Below are 16,712 nucleotides of genomic sequence, written 5' to 3' on the forward strand. Positions count from 1 at the left end.
AGGTAGTGCAGCTCATCCAGGATGGCACATCAATGCGAGCTGTGGCAAGAAGGTTTGCTGTGGCAAGAAGGTTTGCTGTGGCAAGGTTTGCTGTGTCTGTCAGCGTAGTGTCCAGAGCATGGAGGCGCTACCAGGAGACAGGCCAGTACATCAGGAGATGTGGAGGAGGCCGTAGGAGGGCAACAACCTAGCAGCAGGACCGCTACCTCCGCCTTTGTGCAAGGAGGAGCAGGAGAAGCACTGCCAGAGCCCTGCAAAATGACCTCCAGCAGGCCACAAATGTGCATGTGTCTGCTCAAACGGTCAGAAACAGACTGCATGAGGGTGGTATGAGGGCCCGACGTCCACAGGTGGGGGTTGTGCTTACAGCCCAACACCGTGCAGGACGTTTGGCATTTGCCAGAGAACACCAAGATTGGCAAATTCGTCACTGGCGCCCTGTGCTCTTCACAGATGAAAGCAGGTTCACACTGAGCACATGTGACAGACGTGACAGAGTCTGGAGACGCCGTGGAGAACGTTCTGCTGCCTGCAACATCCTCCAGCATGACCGGTTTGGCGGTGGGTCAGTCATGGTGTGGGGTGGCATTTCTTTGGGGGGCCGCACAGCCCTCCATGTGCTCGCCAGAGGTAGCCTGACTGCCATTAGGTACCGAGATGAGCTCCTCAGACCCCTTGTGAGACCATATGCTGGTGCGGTTGGCCCTGGGTTCCTCCTAATGCAAGACAATGCTAGACCTCATGTGGCTGGAGTGTGTCAGCAGTTCTTGCAAGAGGAAGGCATTGATGCTATGGACTGGCCCGCCCGTTCCCCAGACCTGAATCCAATTGAGCACATCTGGGACATCATGTCTCACTCCATCCACCAACGCCACGTTGCACCACAGACTGTCCAGGAGTTGGCGGATGCTTTAGTCCAGGTCTGGGAGGAGATCCTTCAGATGACCATCCGCCACCTCATCAGGAGCATGCCCAGGCGTTGTAGGGAGGCCACACACACTACTGAGCCTCATTTTGACTTGTTTTAAGGACATTACATCAAAGTTGGATCAGCCTGTAGTGTGGTTTTCCACTTTAATTTTGAGTGTGACTCCAAATCCAGACCTCCATGGGTTGATAAAATGGATTTCCATTGATTATTTTTGTGTGATTTTGTTGTCAGCACATTCAACTATGTAAAAAAAAAAGAGTATTTAATAAGATAATTTCTTTCATTCAGATCTAGGATGTGTTGTTTAAGTGTTCCCTTTATTTTTTTGAGCAGTATATTTACATGGTCAGTGGCGATTTTAGCACGTCACTTTTGGTGGGGCAAAAAAACAAACAAGTGGGATGAATGCCAGCTAAGCCACTTCACAAGACTAAACAATACATTAATTGCACTATAACAGTGATAAACGGTGCCCACAAACTGTTAGGGCCTACATAAAGCTGTCTTAACAGCAGAGTCCCAACACCTTACCACCACATCAGAGGAGCCTTGTCTGGCAGCGAAACAGTTCATTCAGCCTCATTTACTGCCTTAGCTGATATGGCTGACTTGCTTAAACAAATGTGGTTTCTACTGACAATTGAGATGTACAAACTATAGCATAATGGGACGACAAGCAGATAAGAGGCAATCTGTAATTTTGATTAAGACATTAATGACCAAGCTAGGATGGATGTAGTCAATATAACTATTTGTTCAGCACTTTTGAAATGTACCGCAACATAATTCAGAACATGGGCCATTCTTAGTGTTCTCCCTGTACACCAAGTCAGAACCGTAGGATAAATAAAGGGGGCATATAAGCAGAATGAAAGCTCTTACAATAATCAATGATTATATTTCTCAACAACACTTAGGCTACATATGCACCACCAAATCAGAACAGTTGGTGAAATAAAAAGGTGAAAATAGACCAAATTATTAGGGTGAGGCACATGGGCTACTAACAGCTTACTACACAACATACACTTCGTATTACTTTCTTAGCTACAGTATACATATCTCCCTGGCATATTACATCATTTATGCAGCAGCATACAAGACATTTTTGGACTCACCTTGCTGTGCTGTGCTCACTTAAACAGGAAGGTGGTGCGGCGGTCCTCCATGGGCAAATTTTGTCATCAAACTTTATCATTAAAGTCTGGCATTCTCTGGATTTATGGTGCTTTCAAGACAACCGGGAACTCCAACAAAAAGTTGAATCATGATGACGTCAGTGATCTTCAGGTCGTAGCTCTAGAAAGAGGCCTGAGTTCCGAATTTACAATTCCGAGTTGGTTGTAGTCTTCCCTGTGGCTCAGTTGGTAGAGCATGGTGTTTGCAACGCCAGCATGGTGTGTGCAACGCCAGGGTTGTGGGTTCGACTCCCACGGGGGGCCAGTACAAAAATGAAATGTATGCAATCACTACTGACTAAAATGAAAATGGATGAAAGTTCAAAATGTATTTTCCCAGTCATAGCTCGTTTTTCTCAAGTTCCCAGTTGTCTTGAATTCACTGAAGTCAGATTTTGCACTTCTGAGTTAACAATTGGTGTGAGCGCGGCACAAAACGTGACAGCATGGCCAATTTTGAATGTTTATAATTTTAAACTAGGAAAAGAGACCCTTAATCTTACACCACTCCACTGAATAGCAGGCTAGTGATTGCTTTGCAATGCTTGCAGTTAGCCACTGATTCCTTCCAAACCACTCATTGTTGAATTACGATTTCCTACTCGTTGTGTAATGTTTATGTCCAATGGCCGATGAGCACCGGTACATTTAATCTATAATTTCTCTTCATTATTTCTCTTCATATGAGAAGGATTAAAAATTATTTGTCAGTAGATTGTCAACTTGATTCATGATGATGACTGCAAGCTAAGATTTTGAAAGTATGATGTTAACAGTCCAATCAAAGCTACTGTAGATATAACGTGATTTGACGTCATTTTATCTGTGGCCAATGACCTTGAACCTTCTTGGATGGGCACTTCTAATGTAACTCTGTGGCAGCACCCAAAAGGCTTACATTTTCTAGCTCTACCTTTAGGCTTGGCGGTGACATAGTGTCCCCATGAGTGACAGAACACTGAGCCAATCACGGCACAACGCTCCGTATTTTCTGCTGGCTTGCCCCACCACCACAGAAAACACTGAGCTAAGCTGAAACACCGGTATTTTGGAGCTGACTTACTCAAGAAAACAAAAAAGAGGCCATGTTTGTATGCAGCTTTATTAACTCAATGATATTTTTTTTACATTGTTTGCAAACTGATATGTGACAAGTATTAACGCCATAATAACATGCAAAACAGGAAAGCCCCAAAAATGTTGGGCTCAAAACAGGTGGGGCTCTGCCCCACTTGCCCTGAATGACCGGTCGCCACTGTACATGGTAGATAGTAATGTAATAATTAGTGTATGTACACATTGTTACAATGTACTCACAACTGAGTGTACAAAACAGCAAGAACATCCTAATATTGAGTTGCACCCTCACTTTGCCCTCAGAACAGCTGCAATTCGTTGGGACATGGACTCTACAAGGTGTCAAACATTCCACAGGGATGCTGGCCCATGTTGACTCCAATGCTTCCCACAGTTGTGTAATGTTGGCTGGATGTCCTTTGGATGGTGGACCATTTTTGATACACACGGGACACAGTTGAGCATGAAAAACTCCGCAGCATTGCAGTTCTTGACACGAACTGGTGCGCCTGGCACTTTAATCTTTTGTCTTGCCCAAATCCTTCTTTAACCTGTTTCTTCCCCTTCATCAACACTGACTGAAGTGTATTTAACAAGTGACATCAATAATCGATCATAGCTTTCACCTGGTCAGTCGACATTATGTCATGGAAAGAGCAGGTGTTCATAAAGTTTTTGTACACTCAGTGCATCTACTTGTGGTCCTTCAGTAGATACTTTGCCAAGTGATGTATGACTAAAGTTATCTCATAGGACAACAGATATCAGATTGGGCAGCCAGGTTCATCCTTAGTTTCAAAGTCATGGGTTGCCAGATTTGAGCCTTTTTAGTCCACTTTTTTGGCTTCATGTACCTAACCTTACACCGTGTTCCAGATCACCATTCTGAGTGTGTCACCTGTCCATGTTCTCGTCAAACCTAGGTGAATGGAAATAGATTGGAAAAACAATAAATACATACAAAGGCCATACATTTTCATGAACCGTCACAATAGAAGGTCTCACTGTTTTCTCACTGTAAAGCATTTTTTTTTTTTTAAGTGAATACTTTTATTTGCTCAATAGTAGTTCAGAGTGATTAGGAATAACTCGATGTTACTCACACAATACATATTTGAGGTGTTGGGGATTTCTATTTATGGGTTCATCAACATGGCTCTTTGTGAATGTGTGAAAGTGTCTGATGAGGTCACTCACTGTCTGACACAGTCAGGGATCTGCACACGCTCAATAGGGATGTGCTGGGACAGCTCCCGAAATCTGTCCATAAACTGAAGCTTGCGACCGAATTTGGAGCTGTGAGGATGACGGGACCAGAAGACATTCGTTTTATGTAACGGCATAGAGCCAACATGTCAAAAATAAAGATACAGTAGTGGACAGCATGATTTAGATCAAATATATACACAAGAGTTGTACTTGGCTGCTCTAACAGTGGCCATTGTTCTGTCATTGTCCCTTTTTGCTTCATGGAGTAACAGGGCCCATTGACTCACCAACAACAGCAACCCTGACAGACTGGACTTGGTGTCTCAGGGGATGGTGGTCCTCACCTGATGAAGGGCTTGATGATGGTGATCAGGGCCTTGATGTACCAGGTCGGGTGGACAATGTATAGAGCTTTCAGATTCTTCCTCAACCTATGAGAAAAACAGAATCAAGTGTAAGAGCAAAGGTAACAGTTGTTCTTTCAATCTGTCAGTATATCTACTGCAGATGTCCACTACCTCTCTCACACACCTGTCACATCACCATGATTGACAGTTTAAACCCTTCCGTAAGACCTGTATCTTTACCAGAGGTTCTTTGGGGCCCAGTCTGTGTGACTCCCCAGACAGTCGAAACTGCTGAGTAAGGGGTCTACCTCTCACACTAACAAGGGCCGAGCCAAACTACAGGAAGTGAGAGGGGAAGTTGGATAGACATGGTCAGGTGTCAAAAGGCAGACCGCTAGCTCTATTGGTAGAGAAAACATCACAAAGAAACATGTCTGTAGACTCTAAGGGCCGCTTTGCCAGACACGGGTGAGACCTACTCCTGAACCGAAAAGCATGTTCTATGTGGAACTATTGAAAGTGCTTTTTCATCCACAAACACTTAATCTTGTCTGGGAAACCAGCTCATAAACACTGTGAACTTGGCATGCTATGTAAAACATGATGATGTTAGTACTTCAGTGTCCCCTGTTTTCTCAGGGGCAGCTGTAAGTGGCGGTCATGTCAGCAGAGGTAACGTTGCCGAAAACAAAGACGGTTCTGCCGAGTTCCTCTGTGGCGTTAATCGAGGAAATATAGAGAGGAAGGCTCCACACCACTCTCTCACTTGAATATCTTACTTTGTTATTTTCAGATTCTCATTTTGCTCTTTTGTAGCTTTGTCAACTATACAGAACCAAAATATAAACGCAACATGTAAGTGTTGGTTCCATGTTTCATGAGCTGAAATACAAAATCCCAGAATGTTCCAAACGCACAAAAAGCTTACTTCTCTAAAATGTTGTGCACAAATTTGTTTACCTCCCTGTTAGTGAGCATTTCTAACCTTTGCCAAGATAATTCATCCACCTGAGAGGTGTGGCATATCAAGAAGCTGATTAGACAGCATGATCATTACACAGGTGCACCTTGTGCTGGGGACAATAAAAGGCCACTATAAAATGTGAAGTTTTGTTACACAACACAATGCCACAGATTTTGAGGGAGCGTGCAATTGGCATGCTGACTGCAGGACTGTCCACCAGAGCTGTTGCCAGAGAATTGAATGTTCATTTCTTTACCATAAGCTGCCTCCAATGTTGTTTTAGAGAATTTGGCAGTATGTCCAACTGGCCTCACAACCGCAGACCATGTTTAACCACACCAGCCCAGGACCTCTACATCTGGCTTCTTCACCTGCGGGATCATCTGAGGAGGGCTGCTGAGGAGTATTTCTGTCTGTAATAAAGTCCTTTTGTGGGGAAAAATTCATTCTGATTGGCTGTGCCTGGCTCCCCAGTGGGTGGGCGTGAATGCCAAGTGGATGGGCCTATGCCCTCCAAGGCCCACCTACTGTATGGCTGCACCCCTGTCCTGTCATGTGAAATCCATAGATTAGGGCCTAATGAATTTTTCAAAAAATTGACTGATTTCCTTACATGAACTGTAACTTAGTAAAATCTTTGAAATTGTTGCATGTTGCGTTTATATTTTTGTTCAGTATATGTGTGTGTTTTCTATCCCAGTTCTCTCCTCTCCGTGTAGGCTTTAGACGCTCCCCAACCCTTAACTGCAACCCTTCTAATTTAGTGTACCCTCTATGCACAACCCAAGTGGAATTCCTGGACTCCGCCAGCGTTTGGAACTGCCAATCTGTGGTCAAGAACACAGTTAATCTCAGCCTATGCTGCCCTTCAGTCCCTTGACTTTTTGGCCCTGACGGAGACATGGATCACCCCAGAGAACACTGCTACTCCAGCTGATCTCTATTCATCTGACTATGTGTTCTCTCATAGTCCGTGAGCATCTGGTTGTCGCATGGTGGTGGCACATGGCTGTTCATTTCTCCTAAGTGGAGATTTTCACTCACCTCTCCATCTCCTCATTTGAATTCCATGTGGTCACTGTCACTTATCCTCTCGAGCTTAACATTGTTGTCATCTATCATTCACCAGGTGCCTTTAGAGTTCCTCAATGAGCTTGACACCTTGATAAGCTCATTTCCTGACCATGGCTCACTGCTCTTCATATTGGGCGACTTCAACCTCCTGACGTCTGCCTTCGATTCATTTCTTTCCAACTCTTTCTTTCCCCTCCTTGCCACTTTTGACCCTTTCCCAGTCCCCTCCCACTCACAAGGCAGGCAAAACGCTTGACCTCATCTTTACTAGAGGCTGTTTGCTTATTAATCTCACGGCAACCCCCCTCCAGGTCTCTGATCACAACTTTGTTTCCTTTTCGGTCTCCCTCTCCTCCAATCCTAGCCACTTAGCCCCTACTTAAGTGGTCATGCACCGTCACAATCTTCACTCTCTCCCACTACTATCTCCTCTTCTATCCTATCATCTCTCCTTTCCGCTAAATCCTTCTCCCTCCTGTCTCCTGATTCTGCCTCTTATACCCTACTATCCTCCCTTTCCGTATCGTATAACTCGCACTGCCCCCTTTTCTTCTGGCCGGCCCGGCCTCCCCTCCTGCTCTGTAGCCGAGTGACTCATTGCGAGCTTACAGAACAGGGCTGCAGGCAGCTGAGCGCAAACGACACTTCCGGAGGACCTATCATCCCTTCACTCCCTCCTCTCTAACTTCTCTTCCTCTGTATCCACTGCTTAAGCCACTTTTTATCACTAAATTTCAAGATCTGCCTATAACCCTAGGAAACTCTTTTCCACCTTCTCCTCCCTCCTTAATCGTCCACCCCTGCCTTCCTCACTCTCTGCGGACAACCCTACCTCACCCAGAAACTGGGGCAAGTCCTAATCCAGGCACTTGTCATCTCTCATCTGGACTACTGCAACTCACTGTTGGCTGGGCTCCCCGCTTGTGCATTAAACCCCTGCAACTTATCCAGAACGCTGCAGCCCGCCTAGTGTTCAACCTTACCAAATTCTCCCATGTCACCCCGCTCCTCCACACACTACACTGGCTTCCAGTTGAAGCTCGCATCCACTACAAGGCAATGATACTTGCCTATGGAGCAGCAAGAGAGATACTGGCCTTCCCTACCTTCAGGCTATGCTCAAACCCTACACCGCAACCTGAGTACTCCGCCACCCCTGGTCTCTTGGGTCCAAAACCATATCACAAATACAGTTGAAGTCGGAAGTTTACATACACCTTAGCCAAATACATTTAAACTCAGTTTTTCACAATTCCTGACATTTAATCCTAGTAAAAATTCCCTGCCTTAGGTCAGTTAGGATCACCACTTTATTTTAAGAATGTGAAATGTCAGAATAATAGTAGAGAGAATGATTTATTTCAGCTTTTATTTCTTTCATCACATTCCCAGTGGGTCAGAAGTTTACATATGTAACAGTGTAGGTTCCGTCCCTCTCTTCGCCCCAACCTGGGCTCGAACCAGGGACCTTTGCACAATCAACAACTGACACCCCTACGAAGCATCGTTACCCATCGCGCCACAAAAGCCACGGCCCTTGCAACGCAAGGGGAAACCCTACTTCAAGTCTCAGAGCGAGTGACGTCACTGATTGAAATGCTATTAGCGCGCACCACCGCTAACTAACTAGCCATTTCACATCGGTTACACTCACCCCCCCATTGACCTCCTCCTTTTCCGCAGCAACCAATGATCCGGGTCAACAGCATCAATGTAACAGTGTAGGTTCCGTCCCTCTCTTCACCCCAACCTGGGCTCGAACCAGGGACCCTTGCACACATCAACAACTGACACCCCACGAAGCATCGGTACCCATCACGCCACAAAAGCCGCAGCCCTTGCAACACAAGGGGAAACCCTACTTCAAGTCTCAGAGCGAGTGACGTCACTGATTGAAATGCTATTAGCGCGCACCACCGCTAACTAACTAGCCATTTCACATCGGTTACACATACACTCAATTAGTATTTGGTAGCATTGCCTTTAAATTGTTTAACTTGGGTCAAACATTTCGGGTAGCCTTCCACAAGCTTCCCACAATCTATTTTGTGAAGTGCACCAGTCCCTCCTGCAACAAAGCACCCCCACAACCCCCACAATGCTGCCACCCCCGTGCTTCAAGGTTGGGATGGTGTTCTTCGGCTTGCAAGCCTCCCCCTTTTTCCTCCAAACATAACTATGGTTCTATTTTTGTTTCATCAGACCAGAGAACATTTCTCCAAAAAGTACCATCTTTGTCCCCATATGCAGTTGCAAACCGTAGTCTGGCTTTTTTATGGCGGTTTTGGAGCAGTGGTTTCTACCTTGCTGAGCGACCTTTCAGGTTATGTTGATATAGGACTCGTTTTAATGTGGATATAAATACTTTTGTACCTGTTTCCTCCAGCATCTTCACAAGGTCCTTTGCTGTTGTTCTGGGATTGATTTGCACTTTTCGCACCAAAGTACGTTCATCTCTAGGAGACAGAACGCGTCTCCTTCCTGAGCGGTATGACGGCTGCGTGGTCCCATGGTGTTTATACTTGCTTACTATTGTTTGTTCAGATGAACACGCGTTTGGAAATTGCTCCCAAGGATGAACCAGACTTATGGAGATCTACAATTTTTTTCTGAGGTCTTGGCTGATTTCTTTTGATTTTCCCATGATGTCAAGCAAAGAGGCACTGAGTTTGAAGGTAGGCCTTGAAATACATCCACAGGTACACCTCCAATTGACTCAAATTATGTCAATTAGCCTATCAGAAGCTTCTAAAGCCATGACATAATTTTCTGGAACTTTCCAAGCTGTTTAAAGGTACAGTCAACTTAGTGTATGTAAACTTCTGACCCACTGGAATTGTGATACAGTGAAATATAAGTGAAATAATCTGGATGTAAACAATTGTTGGAAAAATGACTTGTGTCATGCACAAAGTAGATGTCCTAACCGACTTGCCAAAACTATAGTTTGTTAACAAGAAATTTGTGGAGTGGTTGAAAAACAAGTTTTAATGACTCCAACCTAAGTGTATGTAAACTTCCGACTTCAACTGTGTATGAGTGTCTGAACGATAAGCAACCTCTAGAAATCTTTACACATATTTGATATGTGACTAAGTATATTCAGATAATATAAAGGGACATGAATAGTCAAGTTTAGACCTTCATTTCAACCAGATACTAGGTTAATATGATGGTCTTAGCAGCTTTTTTCCTCCTGCAGTTCACTTGCTACCTTTACTGGGTCCAGACATTTAGTCACATTTGTAGGATTAAGGAGACCCAGGTCAAGGTTTAGAACATCAAAGATTTCTAGAAATTATGTTAGTGGCCATACTGTACACAAGCCTTTGGACACTGTTGAAACCATCCTGAAAATAATAACACTCATGACAAGGTTGTGTTCATTAGGGCACACAATGTCAAACATTTTAAAAGTCCATGTAGTCCGTACCTGTTTCAGTCCATTTTCTTCCATTTGGTGCCTAATGAACACAACCCTGGAATCTACTTCCTCCTAGCCTGATAACTATAGGTCGGCTGTGAGGGAAGTCAGGAGGAAACTCATAACTACACTTTGGCTTTGACGCCATCCTCTGGCTGAAGAAGGAGGAGTGACAAAGCAGGCTCTCGTGAACTTGTTGGATGCTAAGGCCCAATGTGACACTCTTATGGCCAGCTACTTGCTGTGGGTTGCTTCCTATACTGTACATACAGTATAGTTGCTACATTGCACATTCAAACTCTCATACACAATTTGTTTAAGTATACAGTACATGGCATTACTTGGGAATATTTACTGAGGGTTTAACTGCAGGTTTATGCTTTAAGTGTTTTTTTTTAAATTAAAAGTACTGGTAGTGGTATAGAAGTAGCCTACTGGTATTACTTTGTGATAATATGGTTAAATAGTCATTACATAGTAATTACCTAATGAGGTGCAGACTTGAGTTAGATCGCGATGAGTCACAAATTCGATGACTTGAGACTCAACATGATAGCTGATATTCTGTTTCACTAAAGGAGAGCGCAGCAGTCAGGATGGTGGTTCAGGCTACTAACCTGGATGACACAACCCACGTGACTCTCAGCACACGGAGAGCTTTGACCACACTGGTCTGATTGGTTCTCTCAAATGTAGTTTTTTTCCCTCGGGGGTTGAGACCTCTTGTTGTTTTGGATTTGAAAATCAAAACTTGTAATGAAAGGGGCGGCGCTCTGGGGCTGTATGTGGCTGTGCATGTGGGTGTTAAAGTGACAGACACAGAGTAGAGCCAACCAGTAAAAGCACAGCCCCCCATCATTGACACATTGTGACGACAACATCAAAGAGCCATTCCAGACTCTGCAGGACTTTGAGTGTTAGGTGTTAGCCAGACTAATCAACTACTAGGCTTACTTGCCTTTGAGTAGGGACACTACTATATCATTCAAACAACAAATTGCCCAGCTGAATAAAATATGATGTCATATAATGATATAATTTATTTGAATGGGCCATAGAATACTACAAATGAACAGGTTTTGGGTGGAGTGTTTTGCCCTGATTTGCATACAGCCAGATCATATCAGAGTAAGTTGGACTGTAAGGACTACACCCTGGATCATTCACATTCACATCTGCACAAACAACACGTTCCCACTAGCCGAGTCCTACATTTATTTCACCAAATGCCAAGTTGGGGAAATTACAAGGTTGGGCAATAAAGAATATACAATTTGGGCAGTGCTGCTACAGCAAGACTTTCGAATTAGCAACGAGCTTTATGTAATGATCGCATGCATCCATTTTAGTGGAATTGCGGAAACATTTGTTTCAGCTAAATTATCGTTCTTCCACCTGCTTTACTCTCGCTGTGCGGAAGGGAAGAGGAACATATAGCTTCCGCTTTGACGGAACTGCATTGTTTTGTCAGAACTCTGGGCTACACGTGAAAATCGATTGATTCTAGAGAATAGCGCTAAAATTCAGTGTGTCTCCACAGTAAGACATCGTGGGAATCTCGATTTGAAAACACATTGCCTATATTTAGATTCATTGCTGAACGTTTACATCTACATTATGCTTGATGACTTCATTGCAGATTCACAGTAAAAACGTTCTAGGAATCAAGCTTCTGAGAGGGGCAGAGGATGCGTTCTGTGTCGTCCCACTTCGTTGCCAGACACAGAGTGCCATCTTAGGGGAGGAAGGGGTCTGTTGTAACACTTTGCCATTTTCTTAATTTCTCAGACTGAAGAAGAATTATTTTATATATATATATATTAAATGTACACTTATCAACTAATTACCGTAATTTCCGGACTATTAAGCGCACCTGAATATAAGCCACACCCACTGAATTTAAAAAATATATATTATTTTGAACATAAATAAGCCGCACATGTATATAAGCCGCAGGTGCCTACCGGTACATTGAAACAAATGAACTTTACACAGGCTTTAATGAAACACGGCTTGTAACAAAAATAAATAGGCTTTAACGAAACACGGCTTGTAACAAAAATAAATAGGCTTTAACGAAACACGGCTTGTAACAAAAAATCAAAAATTAGCAGTAAGCTTTAGTTGTCTTTTTGTACTGAGTCAATTCCTCACGCTGCTGTTTCCAACGTCTTATCATCGACTCATTAAGACCAAGCTGCCGTGCAGCAGCTCTATTTCCTTTTCCAACAGCCAGATCAATCGCCTTCAACTTGAAAGCTGCATCATATGCATTTCTCCGTGTCTTTGCCATGATGAGGGTGACAAAATGACTACTGTAATCAGAATGATGGGAAGTTTGAGAGCGCTCGATTTAATCTAAACAGTAAACAAAAAAGTTGTTTGACATTAACCCGTTCGGCAATTTCATTGGTCTAATGAAAGCTTCATGCCGCCAAAAAAACAGAGCACGTCACAGAATGTGATTTTTTTTTTTTGAAAAAAAAATTGAAAGCGGGAAAAATCCATATATTAGCCGCGTCATTGTTTAAGCCGCGAGGTTCAAAGCTGGGAAAAAAGTTGTGGCTTATAGTCCAGAATTTACGGTAGGCATGCCGTATAAACAGAAGTAGGCTTAACTGATAAGGTCAAGGCCTTAATCCACAGGTTGTATTTTAATTGTAACTGGCAATAGGCCTACAAACGTAACTAATTCTAACATTTTGAAAAGTTTTTTTTTTCTTTGGTAAGTCTAGGAATCTAGTATTATTCATTTAATATGGGTTGCCTGTGCAGTAAAGACCAACGTATTCAGAAGGCACGGAGAGAAGCAAACAAAAGGAATGATAAACAGCTACGAGAAGACAAGCATAATAACCCAATAACTTGCCAGCGCCAGTTACTACCGTTAGGAGCTGGTGAATCTGGGAAAAGCACGATAGTAAATCAGATGCAATATTTACATTTGGAACTCAGTGCAGAGGAGAAAATGCATTCCATACAAAACAACAGTAAAAAGGCTTCAGGGATGTGAGACGTTTTCAAGGTTTAATTTATCTAATGTTAGAGGTCAGAGGTACAAAAGCGGAAAGTGGATGCAATGTTTTGCTGATGTGTGGGATGTTATTTTTGTGGTGGACAGCAGCAGCTATGACATGGTGATGCAGGAGGACAGTCAGACCAACCGACTGCAGGAGGCACTAAACCTCTTCAAGATCATCTGGAACAACAGGTGGCTAAGGACCGTTCATGTCTGGGTCTTACTGAACAAACAGAACCTGCTAGCAGAGAGGGTTTTGGCGGGAAAATCTAAAATTGCACACTTGAATATGCAACACACTAGGCACTATTGTCATCTAGTTTTCACCTGTACAGTCGACACGGAAAACATCCTGCTCTTCTTCGAAGTCTTGAGATAGCCAGCTTAGTTGATTTTCCACTCTGATACATATTTTTCACCGACTGAGACAAATTTCAACGATTTGATTACTTGAGACTTAATTACTTGGCATAAAATAACTTGAGACTTGACTTTGGCTGCATTCCAGGCCAACTACATTGCAGTTGCCAGATCTCACAATGCCTGGATAGCTGTTAAACATATCCACTAACCACATCCTGAGCATTCTGACTGCACAGTTGATGACTGCAATGTATACGGCTTGGAACGTGGCCTACGACTTGGGAGACTTGACTGACATGAGAGACTGAGTTGAATGATTTTTGTACTGTTTTGTTACTCACTGTGGAATATAGTTTTCTGAAATAGGATCACAAACTAAGCCTATTTGAGTAAACAGAACTAACCTTCTGTCAATGGTGGTGTAACACTCTCTGAGCCAGCCAATGCCGGGGAGCTTGTTGCGCTGGGCCATGGCACACAGGTACACAATGACGTAGTTCTCCGCCACCATCAGGTCCAACGTTCCCACAATGTACCTGCAATGTTTAGTGGTGCTGGAGTTAGTTACGTTGACCTGAAGAGTGGCCAATTCAGATAGTGTTTTACTATTAGCTCTCACACCTGAATAGGTTGTCCATGACATGCTGGTAGTTCTCCATGGTGTTTTCAGGGAGATAGCAGGAAGAGAACACAATGATGTCATTAGACCCATCTCCATAGTAACCTGGAAAGAAAACAACATTTCGATGAGGGAAAAATAAAGATGCAAATAAAAAAGTGAATATGCTCTTTGTGTCATCCAAGTTGATCTGACAACAAACGCTCACATTAGCCGAATTCCATTGGCCTGAAAAAAGATCACAATCTCGCATAATGTCCGATAGGCAAGTGTAACAGGTTAAGTGAGTGCTGGGATTCTGGACTCACCCCCATGGGACAAGACTTGAAGGTAAGGCTCCAGTACACTCATGTTGACCAGACTCTCCTGAGGAGGGTCTCCCATGCAGAACCTGCGCCACCTAGTGCCCTGGCTGTCCACCTGGTCTTGGTCAAGAGAGCCCACTCCCATCTGCTCTGGTACTGACCCACGGGCCTTATGGCAACGTGATGCCACTCCCAGATGAAGCAGGTCATCTGTGAATGGGAATAATGTTTCAATGGTAAATTTCCCATAATGTCCAGTAGGTAACACAATGCATAGACAGAGAGTGGTTGTGTACTATCTATAATATATTATATCTATGGGGCCAAGATCACCTAATTCAAAGCATGTATAAAGATAATAGCTATATTATGTATTGTCCAACATTTGTGTCTATCTATATGAAAAATGTCAAATATAATCAAAGTGAAAGTGGTTCAACAAGTTAATGGGTTGGTCTTGGACCTGTGAGAGTGAATAAACAGATCAAAGATAAAGGCTGTTAGTCTGTCCTGTCCACTGCACCCTGTCCTCACCCTCCAAATCCATGTCGTGCACTGGAAAGTGGAGGGACTCGCTGTCCGAGGGTGTTTCCATAGCGTCCAAGTCGATGTCCAGTCTCAGGTCGTCGTCTTCGGGGGAGGGAATGAGGGCAGCTGTGGCATAGTCGTCGGACACCGCCGAGTCACTGCGCTCCAGTGTCAGACTTAGTGCAGGGGCCATCAGGCGTTTCTTCCTGGGTCGGGGCTCCATCAGAGCCAGGCTGCTGGGCGGGGCTATCATGACATTTCATTATTAGGATTTGCAATTATATGTAGCTTTATAACAGTGACTGTTCTGTTATTGCCATTTTGAATAGAAGTGTTACCTGGTCTGTCATCAGCAGCTAATGTGGGGTTCCCAAAGACTTCATTTGTGCCATGAGCATTCCTGGGAGGTGACCTACAATGTTAAGAAAGGTAAACAATTATATTTCTATGGAATTGTAATTAGATATAGATGTTTCACTGTAAAAAAACAACTGATGTTTGGATATTTAGTATGTTGATAATATAACTAATGTATTGAATTTAGTCCAACCAAAACAATTCAGTCTGATGACCAAAACCGCTGACCTGGGAATGTAAATGTCCTTCTCCTCTTCTTGCGCCTCCTCTCTTTGCTCCATGTTGTTGCTGTGTAGGTTCACAGTGCCAAGTTTCCTGATAGTAGCTGTGAACACAGTTGATGTCAGAGTATCAGCAAACCAAGTCCAAACAGCTATTACATCTGAGGAGCAACTTTTGCTGTAACTTCATATTTTAATTTGAGAAGAATAAAGAGTGTGAAAAGAAATGACTATATATATATATATATATATATATATATATATATATATATATATATATATATATATATATAAAATGTAACACCAACAAGTTCATGTCTGATCAGTTCTGCCAAATTATTGGATACTGAGGGATTTTTTCCTCTGCTGGCCTCTAGTGGAAAACCTAGAGATGTACACTGTTCAGTTTTATGGCTCGCAATAAATGTATAAACTTCTGATTTATTAACAAATACTCTACAATACACAATTTTGACTTAGAGCTTTTTCATTTTAAAAAGCGAGACATTTCATCAAGTTGAGTGTGTAATGTGTATTTAATAGGATCCCAGTCTTGTCGCTTATTTCTAACGGTATCTAAGACACGGCTATCAACACCCACTGTCTTTCACCGTTTTGTACTTTCTTTTTCAAAACTTGTATTACAATGGAAATGTAAAATGACTTTTGTAAGACCCTTACCAGTAAGAACACATTTAAACTGCTCCAATATCACCACGTTTGTCTTGCTTAGATTCATGCGATGAAATGGTAAACACAACTTGAGACAGGAATGCATGTAGAATACGAAGCAACGAATGTGTAACGTTACCTTGTTGATGGTATTTGGTTCACGGGCCGACAAACTTTTCAATGTCTTTGTAAAAGTACAGTAACTTTTCAGTGAAAGAGGTAAACGTTATGGCTTTGCTGAACTCATAATTGCGCGGACACATTGCCACACCTGAGAGTCAGTCAAGGTGTGGTGTATTTATTGCCAGTGGAGCCCATCCCTGTAACCAAGGCAACATAGATTGACTGCACAGACTCTAGAGTGAAGACGTGTGCATGCTTGCTCAGTAAATAGGCTATTGGGCAGTGTGACATCTAGAATCAA

At 43.2% G+C, this 16,712-nt stretch overlaps 1 protein-coding gene across 1 annotated transcript; it reads right to left on the bottom strand.

Moving 5' to 3' along the window:
- Window positions 1–3,192: 3,192 nt before the first annotated feature.
- Window positions 3,193–16,605, bottom strand: LOC106569908 (bcl-2/adenovirus E1B 19 kDa-interacting protein 2-like protein). The gene is made up of 10 exons (XM_014141634.3): window positions 16,428–16,605; window positions 15,624–15,720; window positions 15,377–15,450; window positions 15,045–15,284; window positions 14,514–14,720; window positions 14,208–14,310; window positions 13,991–14,122; window positions 4,740–4,826; window positions 4,384–4,482; window positions 3,193–4,105 (listed from the first exon to the last, which is right to left on the bottom strand). The coding sequence occupies exons 2-10, from the start codon at window positions 15,674–15,676 to the stop codon at window positions 4,081–4,083; spliced, it is 1,020 nt and encodes a 339-aa protein (XP_013997109.3). The 5' UTR covers window positions 15,677–15,720; window positions 16,428–16,605; the 3' UTR covers window positions 3,193–4,080.
- Window positions 16,606–16,712: the final 107 nt, after the last annotated feature.

The sequence above is a fragment of the Salmo salar genome, chromosome 14, assembly GCF_965601325.2.
Source record: "Salmo salar chromosome 14, fSalSal1, whole genome shotgun sequence".
Lineage (NCBI taxonomy): Eukaryota > Metazoa > Chordata > Actinopteri > Salmoniformes > Salmonidae > Salmo > Salmo salar.

Bases quoted from the DNA above. Each gene is read 5' to 3' on its own strand.
- LOC106569908 (XM_014141634.3), bottom strand. From the start codon at position 15,676: ATGGAGCAAAGAGAGGAGGCGCAAGAAGAGGAGAAGGACATTTACATT. The intron at 15,451-15,623 runs GTCAGCGGTTTT...TTAACATTGTAG, and splicing joins AAGGACATTTACATTCCCAG to GTCACCTCCCAGGAATGCTC. The intron at 14,123-14,207 runs GTGTGAGAGCTA...TAAACATTGCAG, and splicing joins GTCATGGACAACCTATTCAG to GTACATTGTGGGAACGTTGG.